Genomic DNA, 25,150 nt, shown 5'->3' on the forward strand with positions numbered 1-25,150 from the left:
TAGCACAGCTTCATAAAGTGCATCCATTAGAGCATCCAAAGCGGGCAGATTTGATATGTCAATTAATATCTTACATTAATTTCTTGCATTGTTTTGAAGGGTTTTGCAAAAGTCGTATTCACATATTAATGGCATATTTGAGAATCGTGTAATACATCAATTTTGTCTGCTTTAGATGTACTATGAGATGCAATTTACAGAAGTGAGATATTGTTTTTCATTGCTGAGTTAGAGAGTTGTAAACTTGATAGTTTCATTTTCTGAAAATTTGCTATATTCAACCATCTTTATTTAAAAATTGATGGCCTAAATCAAAAATTCATTACCAACATTCACTAGGCCTTGAAGTTTTTCTTTTTAAATGAAACCTCATCAAATTTGGTTCAGTGGTTGCCAAAGAAAACTATTTTTCCTTTCCCATGTATTTGGATGGGAGGCTTCTTCTTAACTCTAGCTTAGCATTCGCTACACCTATAACTGAGCTGTTCCAAAATGCATTAGCTTTTCACAAAAAATTGTTCTAAGAAATGAAACCTCATCAAATTTGGTGCAGTGGTTGCCAAAGAAAACTATTTTTCCTTTCCCATGTATTTGGATGGGAGGCTTCCTCTTAACTCTAGCTTAGCATTCGCTACACCTATAACTGAGCTGTTCCAAAATGCATTAGCTTTTCAAAAAAAATTTTTCTAAGATACACCTGCTGTCACTCATTCTCTGTGTAACAAACTTCCCTGGTGCTTGGAGGGTTAAGCAGAAATTTGACCCTTCCTGTGATTTTTAACTTGCAGCTAAGAGTAGCATCAGCATCATTCCACCAGCAATGCGCACCTTCAAGCAAATATTGAAAGGGGTGGAGTATATGCATTCCAAAGGATTCATCCATAGAGATATTAAGGTAGGTGGAATTATGGGTCAGTGCCTCTACTTATGAGTATCACTCATGTGCATATGGCCACTGGTATTCTGTGAGTTGTTGCTGCTCCTACTTTTTGCTATATTCTTTGTATAATCTTTGTATATTCTTTGTACAAACTTGTGTAAGCTCAACAATGTTTGCTCCCTCCAGTAGCAGAGCTTTTATGGTGCACAAAACTGCTGTAGTAAGCTTTGCCATAAGCTGTCTAGAAAATAGTGCATTTAACTAAGGCATTCCCGCACACACTTTTCGTCATGTTCTTATATGTTATCTTGTTCTCTTTAGTATGTTTAAATATCTATAATGCTGTTGTGATGGGTTGAAACAACCCTAGGGCTAACAGGGGGATAGAGAGCAAAGACAAGGTACAAACAGGGTATTGAAATGGAACTGAACCATAAACCAGAACTGAATCGGAACATTATAACTTTGTTTACTGTGGAAACAAACTGAAAACTGATATTAGTTATGGTTGGCCACCTGCTCTGGAGCAGTTTATCCATGCATTGCTTGCAGTTGTGGCTCTGCCATGCTACATCATTTGTATATGCATACAAGCTTGATGTCATTCTACAATTTGCTGGGCTGCTAAGCACGAGGTCGCAGAATAGAATCCCGGCAATGGCGGCCGCATCTCGATGGGGGCAAGATGTGAAAACACCCGTGTACTTAGATTTAGGTGCACGTTAAAGAACCCCAGGTGGTCCAAATTTCCGAAGCCCTCCACTACGGCGTGCCTCATAATTAGATTGTGGTTTTGGCATGTAAAACCCCATAATTTAATTAATTTTACAAGTGGCAGCACCGTTATTGTGGCTTTTAACCTGTTGTGTTGAAAGGCAGGCATGTTAGTAATACATTCATGAGCATTTGAAATTAGTGACCGTGAAATAGTTCTCCAGTGGTGGGAGACCTTTATATTGGCTCTGTTTACTAAATACTATCACCAAGAATAAAAAAAATAACAGAGGGCTGTATATGACCAGTGATCATTTTATATTGTTGGGTGTTGCTTATGCTAGTCATAAGTATTTTTTACCTTGAAAAATTTATTAATAATATCTAATTAGGTAATCTTTAACTTACTTAATAAGACATCCAAAGAACTGTATCGATACCCCCCCTCACTTTTCTTTCTTTCCTTGCAGCTCAGAAGCACCATAAGCTTTTCCAAAATAAATTTATGCTGTTTTCCTGTAATTGTATTCTTAGTTTGTCCAAAGGAACATAAACCAGTTTGAGTCATTATTTTTTTGTTATGGAGTGGAATCAAAACTGAACCATTTTCACTTAGCTGGAACGAAAATTGGAGCAAAAAAAAAGTGCCTCTGGTTAACAACACTCTGGGTACAAAGTCCTCAAATGAGTAGTGTACTTATAGCTGAATGTTTTTCTTTTCTCTTTTTGTTTCTGTTTCGTCACAAATTGCTGTAATTGAAAGCTTAGTCAAAATAATTGTGGCAGAACATGTCATGACAGTTTGATGTAAGCTGGCATTAATTTCTTGATTGGCCTCGTCCGTGGCCAATGCCAGCGCTGCGAACGGCGCTGCAATTACTTCAGCAGGGGAACTCGCCCTTGTTGTCTGCTATGCTCCAGCTAGAGTAGCTGTGTGGCCATTTGTTTTATGTATGACACACAGAGAAAAAAAATTAAAAAGCTATGCAGATCCAAGGCACATGTTAGAATCTATGTGAAGTGAAGCTTTACTGAAGCAGGTAATAAATCCTTTACAAGTTGCATTGCATCTAGTTGTGTTTATTTTCATGTTATGCAACGTGTAATGCAATCCAATGTTTATGCCCTGCGCAAGCCATAACTTTATTTTTCATGTAATGTTTATGAACAACACTGTACACAAGGTCAGCACTGCCACTCATGAATAACTTTGTTTTGCTTACTATTTTTATCCGGCCAACTAATAGAGGTCGTTTTCCTAACTCCACATGTGTGTGTGTCTGTGTGTGCGTGCATGTGGCCTCATTTCGGTTACTGAGTGACTAATATGTATTTATGACCTCTGCATGCAAGTGAAGATGTTTCCATTCCTAATAAATGTAAATTATTAGAAGAGTGTTTTTTTTTTTTCTTTCATGAGTCCTTAGCATTGCTCACTGGAAAGAGGAGCAATGTGTCTGTGCGTGCGTGCGCACATGTGTGTAGTAGTAGCAGTAGTAGTAACTGGATTAATGGGCCAAACGTATTTAGAAAGATGGGAAGCACAACTTTGTGGTTATCTTTGGTTTATTTACCCAACACTTCTCACAGAATCTATGCCATACACGCACATGTGTGCACTGGATGTAGCAGACGACTCGAGGGGTGATCGACACTGAGCATAATTCCGAAGGCCCGTCAGGCGGCAACTTCGCACACCTCGTGGCGAGTAGTGTTCTAGAATATTCCGCACACTTTAATACAGGATTGCACACTGTCAAGATATTTTGAACTTGAGGAGGGCAGATCGACTTGCCGTGTCAAGCAAGCTACACGCAGTGCGCATGCGCATCACAGCAGCAGCAGAATCCTTAACCCTTTGTGTGAGGGTCGATTTTTTTCGCCATATGCGACCGCCCAGGGTCGATTCCTTTTTTATTGCAGATTCTGATTCTTCTTAGGGACTTATTTTTAAAAAAGATTACCACAATTTTTCTAGGGTGATCGTAAAGTGAGAAAAAAATATTTTGCGTTGGTATATGTGCACTCTTCATTCATGAATAACAACAATAAAGAAAGGAAATAAACTTATCAGAATTAAAAATTTGATGCATTTTTATGCACATAGTTCGAGGCTTTGAAAATACGCACATGAGAATATTTCGCAAGCCTCAAATGTTCCTGCTCTTACACAAATAGGTACATCCATAGCGTAATCGAACTGCGTAGGTGCGCGCACTCAAGAAAACTGTTTGGTTGTGTGCCCATCAAAAAAAGCAACACATGTGACAAACTTCCGCTAATCTTCATCTTATCGCCAACCAGCTAGGGCAATTAGTTTTCGCGAGTCTTAAAAGACAGAAAAGAAATAGAAACGCATGCACAGCGGCATCCTTCCTATCCGCACCCCTGTGAGCACTAAACGAGCGAAAAACAAGCGGTCGCCCTTTGAGCGATTAGGTACGAGATAGCCATCAGTTTTGCAAGCGCAAGAAACCGAAACCGCCCGCGAAACAAAATCCAAACGGCCGCCCGCCCGCGCGCATGCTAATGCGCGTGCGGTAGTATATAGATGTGCGGGAGCAAGCTAGCGCTAAAACAAACTATGCAACGAAAACCAAGAAAGAGAGGCGCGCGAAAAAAATTCCGTGTATCCCCACATAGCGGCAGCACATGACAGAAAAGGAAAAGTTAGGAAATTTGCGCGCATTTTAAACGAACAAACGGCGCCGTATATTTACGTCATTGACCGTAAAAGGGTTAAGTTGGTGCAACACACAAGTGGACGCCGCTCAAACTTGTCAGGGATAATTGCTTTGTCACATAAAATTTCTGTGTTAGTTGGTTTTAGGCATAAAATGTAGAGATAGGTGATTGCTACTTCAAACAAGGCATTATTTTAAACTCTCAGGCAACTATTTTTTGTCTCAAGGTATCTCTGAAATAAATTCACTCTTCATCAACCTTTTGTATAGTTTAAAAAAATAATCAAATGGTCACCTTGGTGTGGTGTGGAGACCTAGTCTCCATTATGGCACTTAATGGTGATAAAGCTTCATGTATGTCATGTGGTGTAGGCTTCAAGAGCTTTGGAATGTTAGTTATTCTGTGGAATTAAATTAGCTAAACATAATTGGTTGATGTCAGTGACATATTTTATAGTAGTATGTATATCGAGTGTGAGCTAGTTGGCTATTATTTCTCGAATCTTAAGCTAGAGCAAATGTGACAAAGATAATGTTTCCTAGAGTGATATTGTGACAAACATTTCCAGATTTTTGTGTAATTAGAATTATTGTTTTCATTATCCTAAGGTATGGAGGCATGAAAGTAAAATACTGTTGAACTGTGTAAAGGGTGTTTTGTAGTGTTATAGTTCCTGGATGAACAATCACCCCAGGGCAGAACATTTTTCTCCTCCATAATTTAATTTAAAAGCTTAGTTGCATGGTCCACTCTAAGTTGCTTCTAATATTTGGATCACACACAAAATAATGTGGCAGTTTAACCTGGAGGCAAAGCATTGGTAGCGATCGCAAAGTATTAGACAATTACACAAAGTAAGGTTAATAGTTTTGCCAGCTGTATAAATTGCACTAAAGATCTGCTTGTTAATTAAGCTAACAAGCATGCAGTCATGCGTGGGCAGATAAACATGAACAGATCTCACTTGATGACTGCGAGCGCTTGGTGTCACCTTGCTGGCATGATGAAGAGCGCCGGCAGTGAGCAACAAACACTTCATTTTGCTGCTCACTTCACCACGTCTCTGAAGCTTTGATAATGTGACATCCAACGCTAGGTGCGTGGGAAGACAGCACATGTGAAGCCATGAGCAATCTCGGCTCATCCTTACCTTTGCACCTACTGCAGATCACCTCTAAGGTACGGCGCACAAGTTGAATATGTGCAGCCATGGCCGCACTAGAGGAGAAGACGCGCACTCTCCTTCTTTAGTGCATGCTTGATCACGTGACCTCCAATATAGGGCAGGCAGGAAGATGGCGCAACCAAACTACTATGCTTCTCGGCTCACTCTCGCACCCTTACCTTTGCACCCGCATCATATGACGCTCAGGCTACAGTGTACAGTCGAATCTTGATATTTCGAACTCGAAGGGGCCCGAAAATTTGTTCAAATTAAAAGAAATTCAAATTAAAGGAAGCTAAAATAGGTAAAAAAAAAAAATAGGTAAAATAATGCCAAAATAGGTAAGGATCCTAGGAAAATATGGAATGAAGTAAAAAATCTAACTGGGAAGAAAGAACAACGTACCGTACTAAAAATAGTCACACCTACAGGCACACTAACCGGTCTTGAAGCGGCCACCGCCCTTAACGCCTATTTTGCCACGAGCGCAGTGTACGAGCAGGAAAATGATGAAGAGCATAACTTGGTTGATAACAGCGTTACGATAGTGAACTCTATGGTTCTCGCACCAGTAACTCCTCACGAAATCAACAAACTTATCAATGGGATTAGAAATGATGTTGCTTCTGGTTCTGATGAAATTAAAGCAATGCCAATTAAACATGTGTCTGAAATCCTATCCCCCATCCTAGCAGACATAATAAATAAAATGTTTGAGACTGGAATCTTCCCTGACTCGCTCAAGATAGCCCGCATCTGTCCTATTCACAAGGGTGGTGCTGAAGGAGACATAAGCAACTATAGGCCAATCTCGGTCCTGCCTGTTCTATCGAAAGTATTTGAAGGGGCCATAAATATAAGACTAGAAAAATTCTTTGCGAAATATGGGGTAATAAGTGACATGCAGTTCGGATTTCAAAAAGGAAAATCTACCGAGGACGCACTTCTCAGTATCAAGCATGATATTATACATAACTTTGAGCACAGGCTTTACACGCTAGGACTGTTTGTAGATCTACGAAAAGCTTTTGACTCAGTGTGTCATGATGTGCTATTAATTAAACTAAAAAGATACGGTGTTCGCGGCGTCGTCCTTAAACTGATAGAGAGTTACTTAAGCAATAGGCTTCAATATGTAAGTGTCCACCAAGGAACGACTACAAAAATAGTAATTAAACAAGGTGTTCCTCAAGGCTCTATTCTTGGACCGCTATTATTCTTAGTCTATATTAATGATCTCTGTAGCATCTATAATTCCCCTAAACTAATAATGTACGCAGATGACACGAATATTTTCTTCACTGCACGTACCCTTACAGAGCTTCAGGAGATTGTTAATAAGTATATGGAGTCACTTTCTGACTGGTTACATGCCAACAGGTTACAGTTGAATACTAATAAAACCAAATATATTATATTCGCTCCGATTAACAAACCAATGAAGAATGATATTTATATTACCTTTCGGGGCACTCCGTTAAAACAAGAGGTGAAGCAAAAATTTCTGGGAGTATGGTTCCAAGAAAATTTGTCTTGGAACACCCACATTGATAATCTTGCTTTGGAGCTCAGTAGATCGCTCGGCTGCTTGTATAGAATAAGCTCACTTATACCTTTGTGGCTTAAAGTTTCTCTTTATTATACTCTCTTTTATTCCAGACTTTCCTACTGTATTTTGGTTTGGGGTACAACCTCTAGTAGAAACTACCTCCGAATACTAAAGTTTCAGAAGCGTGTACTTCGCCTACTCGAAAGATATGCAGGACACCCACAAGACTTGCCAACAGGTCCACTGTTTGTAAAGTATTCTCTGCTAAGAGCTGATGAAATTTATTGCTTCAAGTTATTGCAGTATGTACAAAAACATAAACTACACGCATTTAGCAATCCCGCTGAAACACACACGCTCGCCCTTCGAAGGCAAGAGCGCAGAAAGCCTCGAACACGCACGAATTATGGAAAACAACATTTAAATTACCAAATTCCGGTGCTTCTAAATAAACTTCCAGATGATGTCGACCTCAACAAATCGATTAAGAAAAAAACATTCAAAACAATGGTTATCGAGAAAGAAATTCGCTACCAGTGACATCTCATTTAAAACCATATGTAGCGTTTGTCTGTAAAACAGTGCTCTTTTACTGTGTGTTGGATGTCGCCTTTTTTCTCTTTTTTCATATGTTCGCTACGATGATTGACATTTTGCATTTGCGTTCATATGTTTTTTTTTTTTTTTTTTCCCGTTCTGTCACATCTATGACAAGAAATCTGTTTTATATATTTGTGTGCAGTGATATGAACTAGATCCTCTATGACATAGAACTGTGTAGAGTGTAACTACAAATGTGTGTGCTGTTTTTCTCAAATCTCTTTTGTAATATTGTCGAAACTGTATGCGGAGGGAGGGCCTCGTCAGGCTAGTAGCCTTTAGCTCTCCCTTCGCTTTTTCCTTGTATTGGAAAGAAACCAATAAACAAACAAACAAACAAACAATAATTGAATGGAGGACTTACGTGTAGTGGCGCATGTGCACTGAGCTAACATAAGTGGGATTTTGCAGAAGATTTATTCACATGTATTTACAAATTACAGTCAGTTATTAGGTGGATCGATGCTCGTACTGTGATAGGAGACGGCGCGTGCATGCATGTATAATTAAAGGAAACACACCATGTCCCGTGACAATTGCCCCCTTCGAACTTCTGGTGTGCTTGACCGCGTACAACTGTTGTATTGGGGCGAAGTTGACTTTCGGGAAGCGACATTGTGCAAAGTGTCATGCTTTCCACGCTTCAAAGCATTGGAGAGGATTACAAAGGCAGAGTCGGTGCCATTACTAACAGCAGCGAATTGTTTCAATGAGAAACACGCGCCGAACAGCAAAAAGCTTGGTAGCAAACGTTGAAGCAGCTAGGCCTAGCGTTGCTGCGGTGTGGCTAAGGCTACCAGCGGATCTGCGTGCAAGATCGCCGGCTCGAGACGGCGCAATAATCAAAATGGTGGCGGTGGTGGTGGCTTCGGTTAATGCTGTTTCAGACCTGCGGTAATGGCAGAAAGTTCGGAAAATCGTACAGTGAAAGTTTTTTTGCGTCTGAAATTTCAGCCGTTCTTATACATTGACTCTGTGGGATACATGGTGGTGCCGCAACACTGACAGAAGTTGCTAACCCGTCACTAACAGAACTAATCGGTGATGCATGCCTGCAAGCGCCTGTGCACAAATTTCCGCCACGTCTTCTTTTTTTTTTTCTTCACGCACGACGTTGAGGAGTCTCTCCTAAGCTCTTCCTCTATGGTGAGGTCAGAGGAATGTTGGTCGGAGGTGCCGTCGCACGATTGGGAACGCTGCTGAGAGCATTGTCGGAGTGCAGTATGTTTGAATTAACTGTCGCAAATGCTTGCGCATTTCAGTTACCGGGCATTTTCACCCATTGGAATGCACGTAAGTTTAATGGGACCGTGGTGTCAGTTCGAATAAACCGAATGTTTGAATTAAGCGTGTTCGAATTAACGAGATTCGACTGTACTTGAATAGGGCAGGGAAGCGACCGTCAGGGGCTGTGCCTTGACAGAGCTGTCACGGTAGGTGGCGAATGTAGCGCCAGATTTGGCGTAGCCAAACCTTTACTTTGTGCATGTTTTGTGACACAGTTTGTGTATAAACGGTGACGCCTTGCTTCAGCACTGGGTAAGCCATGCTTGAGCCTTTGCTGTACCCCTGGATGTAGCACTGGATACACTCGAGTGGATGCTACAAGGAAGTCCTCGCTTCTTAAGGCACCTGCGAACCCTGAATGACGTAGCCTATGGCAGCGAAACTTGCACAGAGTGGATAAACCACTTAAGGAGGATTGTGCAGTTTTTGAACTACACTTAGAACCGCACTTAGTTGTGAGGGGCTATGTGCATGTAATCAACAGCAAAGAAGTTCGTCTTCCGCGAGGAAAGCCTACGCTTTTGTCAGATGCCGTGCCAACAACCATAACTGTCTTCCTGAGGCAACCGACAGAGAAAAGGATACCACTAAGGGAAAGATTTTGGAGACAGAAGTTGTACGCAAAGGAAAATACACACGTTCTGACTACATCTTTGCTAGCAGAAACTCATCAACACGTGTAACATGTGAAGAGAAGCAAGTCAAGATTAATATACTATGTTTCAGGCTATGTGGCAAGAAGGTGCATGCTGCCGACCAAATGTCTTGATTACATTGCCCGCCTCTTGCTCTCAACTGAGCAAGGGCTGCTTGTTGGCTGCTTCTACATTTGTGCAGTTGAAAGGTCAGGGTGGTTTGTTGTACCCTTCAGTTGAATTTTTTACATTTATTACATGTTAGAGGATAGTTTCACAAGTTGTTTTTCTACTAATAAGGTGCACAGTGAGAGTGTAATGGATATCTTGGAGATGATTCATTCTGCTAGGCTCTTAAGTGTTGGTTTCAAAGCACGTGCATAATGCTTGACACCCCATGTTTTTTGGCTTTTTTAAGCACTTTTTAGTAAAGGGGCTGAACAAAGCCAAACCTCCAAGCGGAAGTCAACTAAGCACTTGAAGTTAAACAGGCTGAATTGAACTCATGTTAAACCATTAATTTGACTGGTACTTACGTATACTTCTATTGTGCATTTCTGTATTACGTTCCTAATTTTGTCATACCATGGCAAACATTTTAAGGTGTCTCTAATATCATTGTATATTTCTGTATGTTAACTTCTGTATTGTCTTGATCTTGAACATTCTGTTTGTTTGTTGTGCTTTGTAATAGTACATAAATTGTTGGTATCCTCATACCATAGAAGTATGCAATAAAAGTTCAAAGGTAATAATTATCTGTTGCAGTGTTTTTTTTTTTTTTTTTTTTCATCTCTAGGGGCCATTGTACAAAATTTTAATAACATACCAGTAAGCGTTAGCTGCTGCAGTGCGCACAGCATGCACCACCCTTTCTAATCAGTTCAAGAAAGCATCGATTTATCACGGTTTTGGCTAAAATTGAGAAAAATTAAATTTCAGATGCTAGAAAAGTTAGTTTGACTTAAAGGGCGCGTCCCGAGTGTGGCTGAATGAAAGAAGTTGTGGAAGTAGCATTTAGTGCGCACATGCCGCGCAGGCTTCCATATGCGCTTCCTGTAGTTGTCAATCACAGTGCCGCTGCAATAGTCGCCGAAGGAGTACAGTCATTCCACTGCCCTATTCCAGTACACTGTACTCAGGCTGTTTTTTTTTTTTTTTTATTGTACTTACAGTTTATATGGAACATAACAGTGATGGCAAAAATACGCCTGGAATGTCCATATAGTTGCTATATTGCAATGAAATTGTGTACTAGGGGTGCAGGTAGGCTCTATGCATGCTTGTACCACATGCAGTTGACAGGCAAGCATACTGTCGCATGTTTGCCTTTTTCAGCATTTATCTTCCTCTATGCGATTCCACATACCAATATGTAGACCCATGTGTGTCAGAGCCGTCCATCACAGCAGTGCTTTTTGCTTTTCATTGTTGCTGCTGCGGCCATTTGTTCTCCTTCATACAGAGTGATCACCGGAACCACTAGCACAGAATCAGAATTTATTGTTAGAAGTAGAGATAATGGTGCTGTAGTAATGATGACGCGCAGTGTGATTAGGCACCAAGCACAGGCCAGAAACTCAAAAGCTCCCAAATGAGTTTAGGGCCATTTTAAGTTAATTCCTGCAGTAGCGTGTGAAAAAATGAAACAAGGCCAGTGCTGTCTGTCGGACTGCCAGTTGTGCAAATTTTATTGTTGCTATTAAGGTAAGGTATATGGTACATTTTTCTGATATTGGCAGTGAATAATGGTGAAGTGTTGGAATTGTGAGGACTTAGTCATTGTAATGTAACATGGATTCAATGATATCCTGAATGAGAATGTTTTTAGCAATTGTTTTTAATTGTCTTTCACCTGCTGGAAGAAAAAGTTGGTGGATGACTTTTTTTTTTTGCAGCCCCAAAACATCCTGTTTAATTTGGAAGGTACGTCGGTGAAGCTCGGAGACTTTGGCCTTGCCACTCGCAGTAACCAGCAGGAGCCGTTATCTCGTCAGTTTCCATGGGCACCTCACACGGGTCATACACAAGGTGTAGGCACCAGCCTGTATGCTGCACCGGAGCAGTGTGAACAAGCCTCTTATGACAGCAAGGTGTGCCTTGCTTCACATGTTATGTGCCCTTTGTTCAGTGTCACACTGCATGAGGTTATTGATTCTTGCATATATGCCTCACACAAGCTTTTCTTGATAACTCTTCTCTTAGTAAATGTACATCCGGCCACAAATTTTTACGGGCCACGGGATCTCGGAAAACTTTCAATTCCCGGGCAGCCTGTAGCAGTAGCCAGAAAATTGTATACGACAATGCTGTTAGCATATTCTAGTCTAGGCCCAAAATGTGAATACCAGGCTGTGTTGTGAGGTTGCGGAGGTATCCAGCTTTTTCTCAAATTTCATGGTCTAATATTTCGTGGCAGGGTGTACACCACTGTTACACAACCACCTAGCATTCGTCCAAGGCCTTTTGACCAAATAAATTTTTAATTTGCTGCGCATAAAACTCTCTCATTACTAATTAATCTCTCTCTCCAGTTTTCTGTAGTATGAGGACCTGAAATGAGCAGCAACATGCCTACATGGCAGACATTAAGAGTCTACAATGGGACAAATTTCAACATCACTCCTGATGCAGGTGGTGACATTAAATGATGACTGAAATTAAAGCAAGCAGTTCTGTGTGGCAATTGTATCTAGCAATTATGGTAGAGTGTCCATCAATCAAGAGGGTGCCACATGCCTAAATGAACTAGATTTATGGTATGTTTTAATTTGGTCAGAAGCTCTGGCTTTCACTTTCCATACACAAACAAAATATTAATTTAATTTGAGTGCAAATATTAAATTTTTAGGGAAGTGACAGAAAGTATCATAAAAGGAGATGATGTAATGCATTCATCTTCCATTAATTCGAACTTGATGGGATTGACCGAAGATAAAAATTATCCAGCGAGTCCAATTAATTCCTTCTGTGCCACGCTATTATCCTGAATTCTGACCAAAATAGGCCAATCTTTTTACTGTAGCATTTTTTTTCAAGAAGCAGTGTGGACAATATTTTAAGCATATATATCAAATCTTGAATTTTTTTTGCAACAGCAACACTTACAAGCACTATACAAGAAACTTAAAAGTATAATCAGTGAGAAAGTAAGAACGGCAAAAAAATGAAAAATAGCCTTGACAAGCCCAGCTTGTCCTTGGCTGATTTTACCAGAAAGGCATGGACGAACCCAGCTCGTCCATGGCACGGAAGGGGTTAAAGAAAGAGCCAGAAAAAAAATGTCTGATTATACCACTGCCTCATTTGGCAATATTAACCCAATTCTAACATACCCTGTAATATAATGTGCACATGGTTTTGGGGGGTTTTTGGAGTTTTTGGAGGAGCCAAATATAATGTGCACCCACATTTATAAAAATTTTTTGCATGCCTCTGCTTCTGGCAATCAAAAATAAGATGAATCATAGAGAGCTTATCTTCATGGAATAGAAATTTATTTACACGTAATGTCCATTGTCTTCAGTTCTGCACTGTTTTATCGCTGTCTATGAACCACAATGCGTCACTTTCCTTGTGGCATGTTGCATATAATATTCCACATTTGAAGGTTGAAATTTATTTGTAGCACAAATAAAACAAGCATACATATTCAGCAGTACATTAGAAGGTCCCAAAGTAGAACTGTCCGGGGAACCTTCTGTTTCACAATGCATAAAAGATAATGATAACAGCTGCAGGCTGCATCCAACAAGTGATTACACACTGCAGACTGTTGTATACTACATGCGAAATTGCAAGATAAAACAATAAAATGGAAGAACTGTGCTCATAAAAAAGGTTATTTCAATATGATAAGCTAATAGAGGCATAAGCACACAATATCAAGATCGTATAACTCGCAAATTTATAACAGTACAATGCAAAAGTGTTTGTTTAAAATCAATATAAACACCAAACATGAAGAAATTTTACATTGTAGAAATTGCTACGAAAATATTAAAAAACACAACCACAGAAAAAGAAAACAAAAATAGAAAGGAAACCTGCAAGAAAATGAAAAAGGGAAAAAAAAAAGAAGTAACAGAGAAAGCTGCTCTTCTAACGATTATATTTATAATTTTCATTTAATGGAGTACAAAGAAGAGAAAATCTTAATGTCTTTAGTAATTGCATTCCAAACAGTTACACCACGGAATCTGAATGTAAACTGTGATGTGATTTTGGGTAAAAGGAAGTTACTCCGTTCAAACTACCTAGTGTTGTGTATGAATTAACGATGTTGCACTAAGAAAGGACATCCGTAGGTATGTCAAGATGAATGAAGCGACACATGAGAAGTAACAAGTTACATTGAAATAAATACTGGATGGGTAGAATGCGAAGAAGTTGGTAAATAGGCAGGGAATAGCAGCGCAGTGCTCTAAATGTCACGAGTACCATTGCTTGGTTTTGAAGGCATTCTAAACACTTTAGGTGAGTAGGATATGTGTTTCCCCACGTAGGCAAACGGCATGGCATATGGCTACCTATATAAGCATGATATAACGAAGTAAGAATATGTGGCACAAGGTGTGCATGTGTTTTGATGACAACATGGATTCCAAATTACATTTTGTGCAGTAATGAACTGACACGACAGTGGTATTTTAGGTGTTAGTCAAGGGTAACACGAAGAATTTCACTTTTTCAGATATTGGTAGTCTATAATTCAAAGAACTTGTTATGGGACTTACTTTTACTTTTGGTGGGCTATAAAACAGGACAAACATTGTTTTAACTGGATTTATATGCAGTTGGTTTAAGGTGCACCACGTGTGGATGTTAGAGAGGTCAGTATTGAGTGCAACTTGTCGAGCGGTTAGTGTGTTCTGAGATTAGTATAATGTGGTATTGTTGGCATATATTAGGCACTCTGAATTGGTCAGTACATTGAGTAAGACATTTATAAATAATAAGAAAAGCAACGTACCTAAGATGGAACCTTGAGGAACGCCACAGGTAATTAACCCTTTGAAGGTCGATTTTTTTCGACATATGTGACCGCCCAGGGTCTATTTTTTTTATTGCAGATTCCGATTCTTCTTAGGAACTTATTTGAAAAAAATTTGCTGTAATTTTTCTAGGGTGACCGTAAAGTGAGAGATATTTTGCATTGGTATATATGCACTCTTCATTCATGAATAACAACAACAAAAAAGGAAATAAACTTATCAGAATTAAAAATTTGGTGCATGTTTATGCACATAGTTCAAGGCTTTGCAAATCCGCGCATGAGAATATTTCGCAAGCCTCAAATGTTCCTGCTCTTACACTAATACACATGTCCATAGCATAATCGAACTGCGTAGGTGCGCGCACTCAAGAAAACTGTTTGGTTGTGTGTTCATCAACAAAAAGCAACACGTGTGACAAACTTCCGCTAACCTTCATCTTATCACCAACCAGCTAGGGCAATTAGTTTTCGCGAGTCTTAAAAGAAAGAAAAGAAATAGAAACGTATGCACGGCGGCATCCTTCCTGTTCGCACCCCTGTGAGCACTAAACGAGCGAAATACAAGCGGTCGCCCTTTGAGTGATTAGGAACGAGATAGCCATCAGTTTCGCAAGCGCAAAAAGGCGAAACCACCCGCGAAACAAAATCCAAACGTTCGCCCGCCCGCACGCACGCCAATGCGCGAGCGGCAGTATATAGACGCGCCGGAGCAAACTAGCACTAAAACAAACCATGCAACAAAAACCGAGAGAGGGAGGCATGCGAAAAAAATTCCCTGTATCCCCAAATAGGGGCAGCACATCACAGAAAAGAAAAAGTTAGGAAATGGGTGCGCTTTTTAAACGTACAGACGGCACTGTAAATATACGGCATCGACCATTTTCGGACTTGTTCACGGCGTCGCATGTTTACGTCATCGACCGTCAAAGGGTTAATTTATTGGTAATGATCATTTACACAGACAACTATGGAGCGATTAGACAAATAGCATCAGAAAAGTTCAAGAGGTGGACCAGTAACACCAAATTGCTTTAGCTTATGTAATAAAATGCAATGATTTAGTGTGTCTAATACTTTTCTCAGATTAATAAATATAACCCCTACATTTAGTCCCCAATCGATGACTTGTTTAATTTTGTCAATTGAGGGAACTAGCACTAATTCAGTTGAATAGCCATGTCTGAACCCAAACTGGAGGGGACTGATAAGACTAAACTTATTTAGGTAGTTCATGAGGCGAGTATAGATAAATTTTTCGATAACCTTGCTAAAAAAAATGCCAAGATACAAATGGGACAGTAATTGTTAATATTTTCACGACCACCTTTTTTGAAGACGGGTATTACTTTACCAACTTTAAGTGAGTTGGGAAATACCCCTGCACAGAACATTTTGTGAATAATATCAGCAAGGACAGGTGAGATATTAGTAGAAACAAGCTTCATATGAGCTGGTATGATAGAATCAAGGCCTTGTCCAGTTGATATTAGGGAAGAAGTGACATTATAGACTTCTCGTGGTGAAGCAGGATGAAGATATAATGAACGTGAACTACATGAAATATTTGGCACTGCGCTAGGTGGAAGTCTGTTATGAGAAGCAACAAAGTGGTCACTAAATTCATTAGCAACATCACTATCTATGGTGGATTCATGATCATTGAGGACAATTTTTGATCCCTGGTTCAGACTCTTTTCATATTAAGAAACAGTTTCCAGTTTCACTTGGTATTGCTTCTTTTTACAAGTATTTTGTTTTCGTACTAGTAGTCTCGTTTTGCATGCCCGAAAATGGTGGAAAGAATGTTCAAGTATGAAAGGAAACAATTTTTCAAATTTAAGTTAAAGGGCTGTGATCTTACCTTTTGGTGAAGGTTATTTTTTCTTGTTATGAAATGCAACATGGCATCTGTGATCTAAGGATTTCTTGTAGTAGAATACCAATGTGCGACTCGTGAATAAGTAGTACACTGATCAATGCATTTAGTAATTCTGGAACAGAACATTGAAAATGCCTTCTCGGGACAACTTTCCATATATACGTAATCTCAGTTCATGGTCTCAACCTGATAACTAAACTGTTTTATTGCATGAAGAGTTAACATCTTTTTTTTAGAATTGCTTACTGTTTCTGAACCTAGGCAAAAAAACAAAGGGTAGTGATCAGTGATTTAATAATCGATTACTCCAAAAGAGCAATCAGAATCAAATGAAGAAAAGATGTGATCAGTCAGCATAGAAGAGTCTGAAAGATCCTAGCTGAAATCTGAATTGAGGAGAAAAAGCCATAGCTGAGTAGACAAGTTACATAGTCAGAGCAAGACTGGCAGTTGAAATTGAGAATGTTAATGTGTATGTCTCCGCAAATTATTATATATTTATTTTCATTAATGAACGCATGTAATATATATTTAAGCTGAAAACAGAATTCCACATATGAGGTTGACAATATAGCACCTACTATTGTACAGCTATTATTGACCGGTAGGGAATTGTGGTCAAACTCTAGCCAGATAGATTCGCATAACAAGTCCTGAAAAGCAAGATTATAACGTCAAACATAGGACACTGATGATCTGATGAAAACAGCCAAACCGGACCAAGAAACAGAATTTCTCAAACCACTCTTCTAGAATCGCAAACAGGATTTTACTACACCTGGACCACAGCCGCTGGATTAAAAAAAAAAAAAATGCGGCCTGCCACATTAGGCAGGCCGCAATGGGAGTGAATGTCTCAGCCATAGTTGTATTCTCGGCCGTTGGTTGGGCTGAATGGTGCAAGCTCTCGGGGACGAGAAACGTCGATTTCCATGGGCGACGGCATTCGAAGCGCGTTCCTCATGCATTTTCTATGCCGATCCCAAAGAACAGTCCACGACTGGTGGCGCCGGGGCAGATCACAGCGTTTTCGATGCACGCGGCTGGCTGCACCTTTTTTTTTTTTTTTTTTTTCCAGGTCCCGAACAGCATTCAAGTTACAGCGTGGCATATCATTCTTGACAGGAAGCTAGCAAGCACACAGTTTTCGAGAAAGGAAATGCCAGCAAGACAGATGATTATTGTTTGGGGACAAGATACACACCCAAATACAGTCGAACCCGACTATATCGAACCCGTTTACATCGAATTATTCTATATATCAAACAATTTCTGGTCACGGTATAGTTACAATGAGTATATATAGCAAAAATTACGCTTACGCAGGCAGCGAAATTGCCCAAGCAGAAGAAAATGCAGGACTAATTTATGCCAAACTAAGCTAGTTTCTTCAATAAAGTGATTTTATAAATGGTATGTGCTTTTATGACATCCAATTATTTAGCAGGCTTATATCGAATTATGCTCTATATCGAACTGATAGGCGTTTTTTTGCGAGTTCGATATAGCCGGGTTTGACTGTACAGTCGCCGACCGATTTTCTGGACTCCAAAAATTCGGACATGCCCGATTATTCGGTCAGCTTCGCGGCACTGCCGTTCTCCCCATAGACCATAATGTATAACAACTGCCAAAAGTTCGGACACCTTGCAACCTCTCGTCTGATTTTTCGGACGCTCCTTGAGCCAACTCGATCGAGGGCATCATGCACCGACTCTGACCGGCGCATAGTTCGACTTGCTGAACACCATTTTTGTTTTGAACGGAGCCTCCTTGCTGCCCCATGAGGTGGAAATCTGGAAATCCCCGCTCATCATCATCGTTTCTGCCTGGTTCGATAGAGTGGCCGTACAGCAGTTCCGGTTTCAGCTTAGTAAGCCATGTCAAGACAATCCAGCACCTGATTTGTTTCTTTCACGCACGACGCTGCGAGCAGGCCACGTTTTTCGTTTGTGCAACTGGTGTCGGCACGGTGGTGTTTGCTTTGTGTGCTGTGTCGAGGTTTCGGTGTTCCAACGCGGCGTACAGAAACATCGCGTCGAGTGTCTAATGGCACCGACAGTGCCCGCGCAGACTGCGCTGGGGAATGCCGGCAAGCGGGTGCCGGGAGGCCTACGATTTGTCGCCTTCCGATGTGCTCCCTACTGACGCGGAAAATGTTCTGCCGAGGCCTGCGCAGTGGTTGCATTGCGATTCCGGACACCGTCTCATTTGACAGTTTCACAGGTGCTGACACTGCTGTACTGACATGCGCAGAACTCGACGACGGCGAGATCATTCGTCAGGTTTCTGCTGCACCCATTCTCTATGCTGCACCGCCGGACGATGACTCTGAGTCAGAAGATGACGCACCATGTGCTACGCTGCCGTCGCATGCGGAGCGTGCACAAGCAGTGACTGTGCTTTCAGCCGCCTATTAGCCCCGAGAACGAACTACAGGGGCGCTGCGACCTCCGCTCGCGTGACGTCAGGGCAAGGACTCGCGCCTGTCGTCTGCTACAGTTCGGGCGTTGTGCGGGCGCTCTCTGCCGTGTTTTCGTTTGTTCACCCTCGTTCTCTCTGCTTGTATAGTTATGGTGGTCGTCTCAAATATATTTTTACGACGTCTTCCTTTGCGAACATTTATTCAAAGAGCTAATTTCTTATACAACAATGCAGCTCTCAAAGGCAACACTGCAGTGCCAGCCGAAGAAGCGCAAAAAAGCCCATTGCGCGTTTTTCATGCGCGGATGGACAATCGCAAAAAAACATAGCATACCATACCTGCCACGGTGCAACAAGTATGTCCCAAACGCTGGCTATATATGACTTCTACAACAGTTACGTTGATTTTAATCCGCTAAAGCAGGTTTGCTCCCGACGAGTAGTTCATGGTATAATATCGAATTTTTGCATTTGTTCACAGAAACGCGTGGCAGTAACACGGGGACCTAACTAATACTGGAGTTTAGATTCTACAAGCACCACTTGCTGCTTTAACTGATTGTCAACATTAGGCGGTTCTTCCCGTGTTTACTTTAAGCGACGGAAATTTGAAGTAAAGTTAATGAAGGCTTACAGCTATTTACAGACTATAAATAGGAATGTACCAATATATATTTCCTTTACCGTGATACACGTTCAACTCACTTGAGAAATTTACTGGTGCGTGTTGCTTGCGGAATATACATGACGAATCTGTTTGCCGAACTGACACAGGCTGCTCAGCCCAATTTTTTTAGTGAAATATGCCTGTTGGACCGCATGGCTGCAGCCAGAAAGAAGTCGAAGCGTCAATCATTAGTAGTGTGGGACATATTGAAGATATCGAAATTCCCCGGTGGAGGGTCAGAAATCAAGTGAAAGTATATGCAAGGCTTGTGGTGCTTTCTTTATGAATGTTCGCGATTGGATTGGAGCAAGCTTTATTTAGCCTGCAGTTGGGCAAGGTTCTCTTTTATGTACCGACGAAGCGAATAGTTATCCGTTTGTATAATTAAAGAACGCTGGATCGAGACATGGTGAGACAGAAGGTGCTTGAATTTTCCTTTTCTAGGCAATCTAAGCTGCGCTGTAGTAGCTCCAGAATACTTTAGCCATTTCAGTTGGCGCTGTAAAACAATGCTTTATGGCTTCAAATTCGATGTAGTAGTGAACTGATGGGTTTCGCGAACATTGCGTGCCTTGCCATACCGACAGTCGATTGCTACCGTTACGTGATCAGTGGTGTGCCATATTGTCTATAAAGGCTACTGAGGGCCACTATGAAACATGTCATCACCTTCAATTGATTCGCTCTCGATTTTAACAACAAAACTTTTCTCTCAGGTGATTGCTACTATGGTGTTTGTGAAATAACTATGTAAATACTCTACATGACGCGCCGTCGTGTTAGCAGCCATGAGCAATTCGTTTTTTGGAGGCCTGTTTCAGAGGAGGATGAAAGTAGCAGCAAACTTTTTCATAAGAAATGCGTGCCTATTTTTTGCTCATTAATGAATGGCCATATTTGAATAGAACAACACACCAGAGTAAGAAGAATCATGATGACAGCTTCGCTGGGCAGTGTTTTTCTAACATCGGATAACATGCTGATGCCAATTACCAGTATTTTTCTTCCATGTAAAATACAATGTCTCTCATAGCTAAATACTAAGGGAATGTTAAATGTTTAGCGAGGCATCATAGGCAACTTCGCATGTTGAATTTGCAGACATTCTTTTTACGTAAAATTTACGGATAGACGCGGCGCATATGTGCATTGCAAAACCAGTAGACCCCTTTAACGCTACATAGCTTGCGATATCCAAGCCACAAAGTTTCTCGACTCACGCGCTTTTGAAGAAGAAACTGTGGTTAAGCCATGGCAGCTGAAAGAAGCCGACGTATCCTTCAATAGGTACGGCTCGAGCCACCCATACCCCAAGATACACGAACACTAAGGGAACGAGGGCGCGCGGCAGCCGGAGCGAGCGGCGTCCTCGCCGTGACGTCACTCGCGAGAGGGCGCCACTCCTAATTCTCGCCGCTAATAGTGACCGTGCGACCCTCTCCGAGATTCAGGCTTATCTGATTGCGCGTAAACGGAACAGCGTGCAACGGCGCACTCACGATTTCTTCAAGCCTAATGCCGAGCCCGAATAAGTGCGTGGAAATAAAGGATTTCAATTTTCTTTTTCTTAATCTGCTTTTTCGGACACCTGTTTATTCGGACATTTCCGCAGTCCCCGTGAGGTCCGAATAAACGGTCGGCGACTGTAGATGTAAACTTTTTGTAGAGGCCTCCATAGTGCGATAAACATGACACAACAGTTATGTTAGATTAGCACATAAAATAACTTATTTTTTGAATGAGCTTTTTGGAGTGTACAGCTATTATTGCATCTACATTGTTAATTTCATACCGATAACATCAGTATTTTAGCCGCAGTGACGCCTTATACGACATGTACTAGCTGAATTTCAGGCGGAACTTGCGCTGAAACGGCACATTTTCCGAAACGCGCGCCTGCTCTTCCACGTGTGCTAGCGCGGACATCTTGGTCTCATCTGAAAGAGATGACTTTTCCTTTCAAATTCCCGCCAGAACGGGCCCCATTCGACCATTGGCCACTTAGAAAATGCGCGGCAAAAAAAAGGTACTAGAACGCCATCCTATTCATCACTCGGTGCACGTGACTTGAGCTTGCCTCCCGATTGGCGGAACTGCATGGCCATCGTCTACTCCACGCTTGGAGCCGTGCATTGAGGTGCACCATCTTGCCCCAGTGTCAACATGATGTCTGAAACGGAGCGCAAATTTCGAATGCGACACAAGTTTGGTGCGAAAAAAGTGCGACAGACGCTCATCGAAAACTTCAAAAAACGCTGCTCAACACTGCAAAACGCCCAGGACGCCTCAACTTCAGCGTCCGATGCCGAAATCGTCGATGCAGCAACGACAGGCCTAACGACCGCATCCGCTGCTGCGGATACTGCGACAAGTCCATCTGCCGCGGACCCTTCGACCAGCGCTCGCGTACGGCAAGATACGATCTACCGGCAACCTTCCGAGCTGGAGGAGGAAGAAGTGAAAGCCAAAGCAAAGCTATCGGAATTGTCTTCCGCTCCAGCGACGGAGAGGAAACGCGAGTTCGTGGGTGACAGTACCGACGATGCACTTCGCCCGCCTGATGGGACTACGTTTAGAATTGTGGATTTGAGTGCCGTGAACACTTTATTAACGTTTGCGAACTGCAACATCTGCAATGGTGCTTTAGAAATCGTCCGAGACGAGCGGGAATACGGACTCACTGTGAAGCTGCGTTTTATGTGCGCGAACTTTGGAGAGATTGCGTCAGTGTGGAGCTCGCCGCGCGTTCACAGTGCTGAACGAATGAAACCCTTTGCTGTGAACGTTTTGGCTACGCGTGCCATGCAGGCAACGGGGAACCGACAGACTACGTTCAATGACATTTTCTCGTTGATAGGCATCAGCCGTCGGGCACTTCACACCAAAACGTGGCAGAGCTACGGGAAGACGAAGTTGACGCCAGCGGCCGATCGCGCGGCGCGTAATCTGACGAGCGCCTGCGCGCGGTCGGTTTGCGAACTTTACGCCGAACTGAACGTAGGTCATACTGGGAACATCGCAGTGTCGTACGACGGGTCATGCATGACCCGCGGTCATACGTCCCATATCGGCATCGGCACTGTGATCGAGTTGTTCAGCGGACTTGTGCTCGACTTTGTGGTATTGAGCAATTTCTGTGCTGGGTGCGAGTCGGGGCCTAAGGAGAGTGACCCTTCCTATGGAGCCTGGAAGAATGGCCGCAAGTGTCAGAAGAACACTAATAAGAAAGCTGGGGAGATGGAGGTGGAAGCTGCCCTCATCCTTTTCAGGCGATCATTGGAGCGGCACAATCTGCGGTATACAATGGTGCTTTGTGACGGGGACAGCCGCAGTTATCTCGCTTTACAAGATGATGAAGTGTATGGGTATATCCCGATTGAAATAGAGGACTGCGTGAATCATGTGCAAAAGCGCATGGGGACGGTTTTGCGCAACTTGGTGGCAAAACACAGGGGCCCTGGACATAAGTCTTGGTGGAAAGGGCCGCTTGACAGCAGACTTGATCTCCAAGTTAACCTCATACTATGGATGGGCTCTGAAGACCCACAAAGGAGACGTATATGCCACTCAAAATGCAGTGATGGCCACATATCATCACATCACATCAAACGATGATGTGGCTAATCACACTCATTGTCCATCAGGCCCAAACTCCTGGTGCAAGCAAAATGCTGCAGCGGCCAAGGGTGAGCCAGTTCCAAAACATCCTCGAAAGCTTCCTCCTCATGTTTGTCAGGCTTTACGTCCCATATATGAACGTCTTTCAGACAAGAAACTGCTGCAATGTTGCCAGCGTGGTAAAACGCAAAATAACAATGAAAGCCTGCATTCGATGATCTGGGCACTGGCGCCAAAAGACAGGCACGCTTCTTTATTCATGGTGGAGGCTGCTGTGGCAGAGGCAGTATTAAAGTTCAATGCAGTCAATGCAAGGGCCTCAAAGGACATAATGAAAGAACGATGTCTAAATCCAAGCGAGCAAAGTCGCACCCGCATGGCCGAGAAAGATAGGCGTTGAATGGCAGCATCAGCCAAGAAGCGCAAAGCATCAGAAGATTTGCGCCAGTCCCTCAAAAAGCGGCACACAGGAGCTGGGAGTCAGCAGGACTACATGCCTGGTTCCTACTGAGCTGTTCCAGCTGTAAATTTGTAAATAAAATAGGGTTTTGCACGTTTTCTCCCTTTTCTCAAAACATGTTTTTGGGTCACTTCACTAAACTGTCGGGAGTGATATCTCATGATCTAGAACAGCTAGAGCACTAATTCTTTCTTTAGCAGAAAGCCTAATCTGCATATTACAATGTGCTGAGAGCAGAATTTCAAATTTGTGCACATGTATATTTCCATTTTATTAATTTTCTTTTGATGTGGTAGCTTTAGGTCAAGGAAAGAATTTTGATCACCTGCAGAATGGCTAATTAGAATCTCATTTGAAAACTTTTTGCAGCATTGCAGTTATTGCACATTATAGTGTCTAGCTATGCAATAATATTCACTTTCTGCTGAGCAGTTTTTTTTCCATTGTCTCCGGAAACAATTGAGTAGCAGCACTGTCAATCTCCTGAACTAATGGACCTACAAGAAAAATTATTGCATATTTGAAATCAGCACAAAAAACTAACTAAGCTTGTTTATTTTCATCAGATTTGGCCATAAGATGCAGGAAATAATCTCCACAACCCATGTCCCCCCTTAAGCACTGTTAGGTGCTAACTGTGTGTAGAAATGCAAATGCAGAAAAATAAACCTGCCTACTTTCCTGTTAGAAACACACTTTGGGGCAGCATATTACCCAAGTAGTTCATGCTTATTTTTTTTATTAAAGTAAAGATTTAACCAACCTTAGACAAGTCTTGGCAGTCTTCGTTTTTATATGATACAGTTAAACCAAAATATAAAGAACACGGACACAATGAAATAAATATAAAGTTTAGTTGATCATGCTTTATTTCAGTGGTGTATTCTCCTCCTATAGACCTTTTTCACAGTGATCCCAAGATCGCCGCCATGTTTGATCATGTGGAGACGCATCTATTGCCTGCGCAGTAGTCTCCATGTTTACTATGAATGTACAGGCGTGGCCACTACTAGCAGGAACATGGGAGCCCGTGGCATGCTACTCGGAGCGTGCCACCACCCTAGCCTCTTAAAGTCTTGTGACACAGCTGCAGTCAAATTGATTGTGAAAAGCCCGGTGAGTCGTCTGCCGAGACTTTACGAGGCACGGGTTCCTGTGTTCCCGCTAGCAGTGGCCACGCCTGTACATGTCACTGGTGTTGCTCAGCAAACCACTGTTTCGGCAGATGTCGTAGACAGTGACTGAGTGAACTACACAAAGCTTTAGCCACAGCTTCAGAGGACATGTAAATGCCTTCAGAGCTCATTATGTATTGTACAAACTGTACGAGCACTGTTACGGTGCTTGTACTGGAAGTGGGGCTAGAAATGTATTCCAAGCTGGCCAGACTTTTCACTTCTGAATTAAATCAGGATGAGTGTCTTTTGCTCTTCGTTCTACATTTGACAATTATTTTGAAGCAGCGCCTTGTCATGTTTCTGACTCGGTAACATTCCTCGATGCGGTCACTATCTGATTGTTTATTTTCTGCCTAATCGCTCACAGGTGTGCTCAGTGGTGATAGATTTGTTCTGGCTGCATACTAGAGGGG

The 25,150-nt window shown here is 41.9% G+C and overlaps 1 protein-coding gene across 5 annotated transcripts in view; it reads left to right on the top strand.

The window, feature by feature from the left end:
* Positions 1-25,150, top strand: part of LOC126544994 (eukaryotic translation initiation factor 2-alpha kinase 1-like) — a 79,109-nt gene that overhangs the window by 34,077 nt on the left and 19,882 nt on the right. For all 5 annotated transcript variants that reach the window (XR_008608585.2, XM_050192581.3, XM_055061611.2 and 2 more), the window contains 2 exons: positions 789-895; positions 11,414-11,608. Coding sequence is in view for 4 of the 5 variants with exons in the window: in XM_050192581.3 (XP_050048538.2) it covers positions 789-895; positions 11,414-11,608 (302 nt within the window). In the remaining variant the exon portion in view is untranslated. The remainder of the gene's footprint in view (positions 1-788; positions 896-11,413; positions 11,609-25,150) is intronic.

This window comes from Dermacentor andersoni, chromosome 1 (genome assembly GCF_023375885.2).
Source record: "Dermacentor andersoni chromosome 1, qqDerAnde1_hic_scaffold, whole genome shotgun sequence".
Lineage (NCBI taxonomy): Eukaryota > Metazoa > Arthropoda > Arachnida > Ixodida > Ixodidae > Dermacentor > Dermacentor andersoni.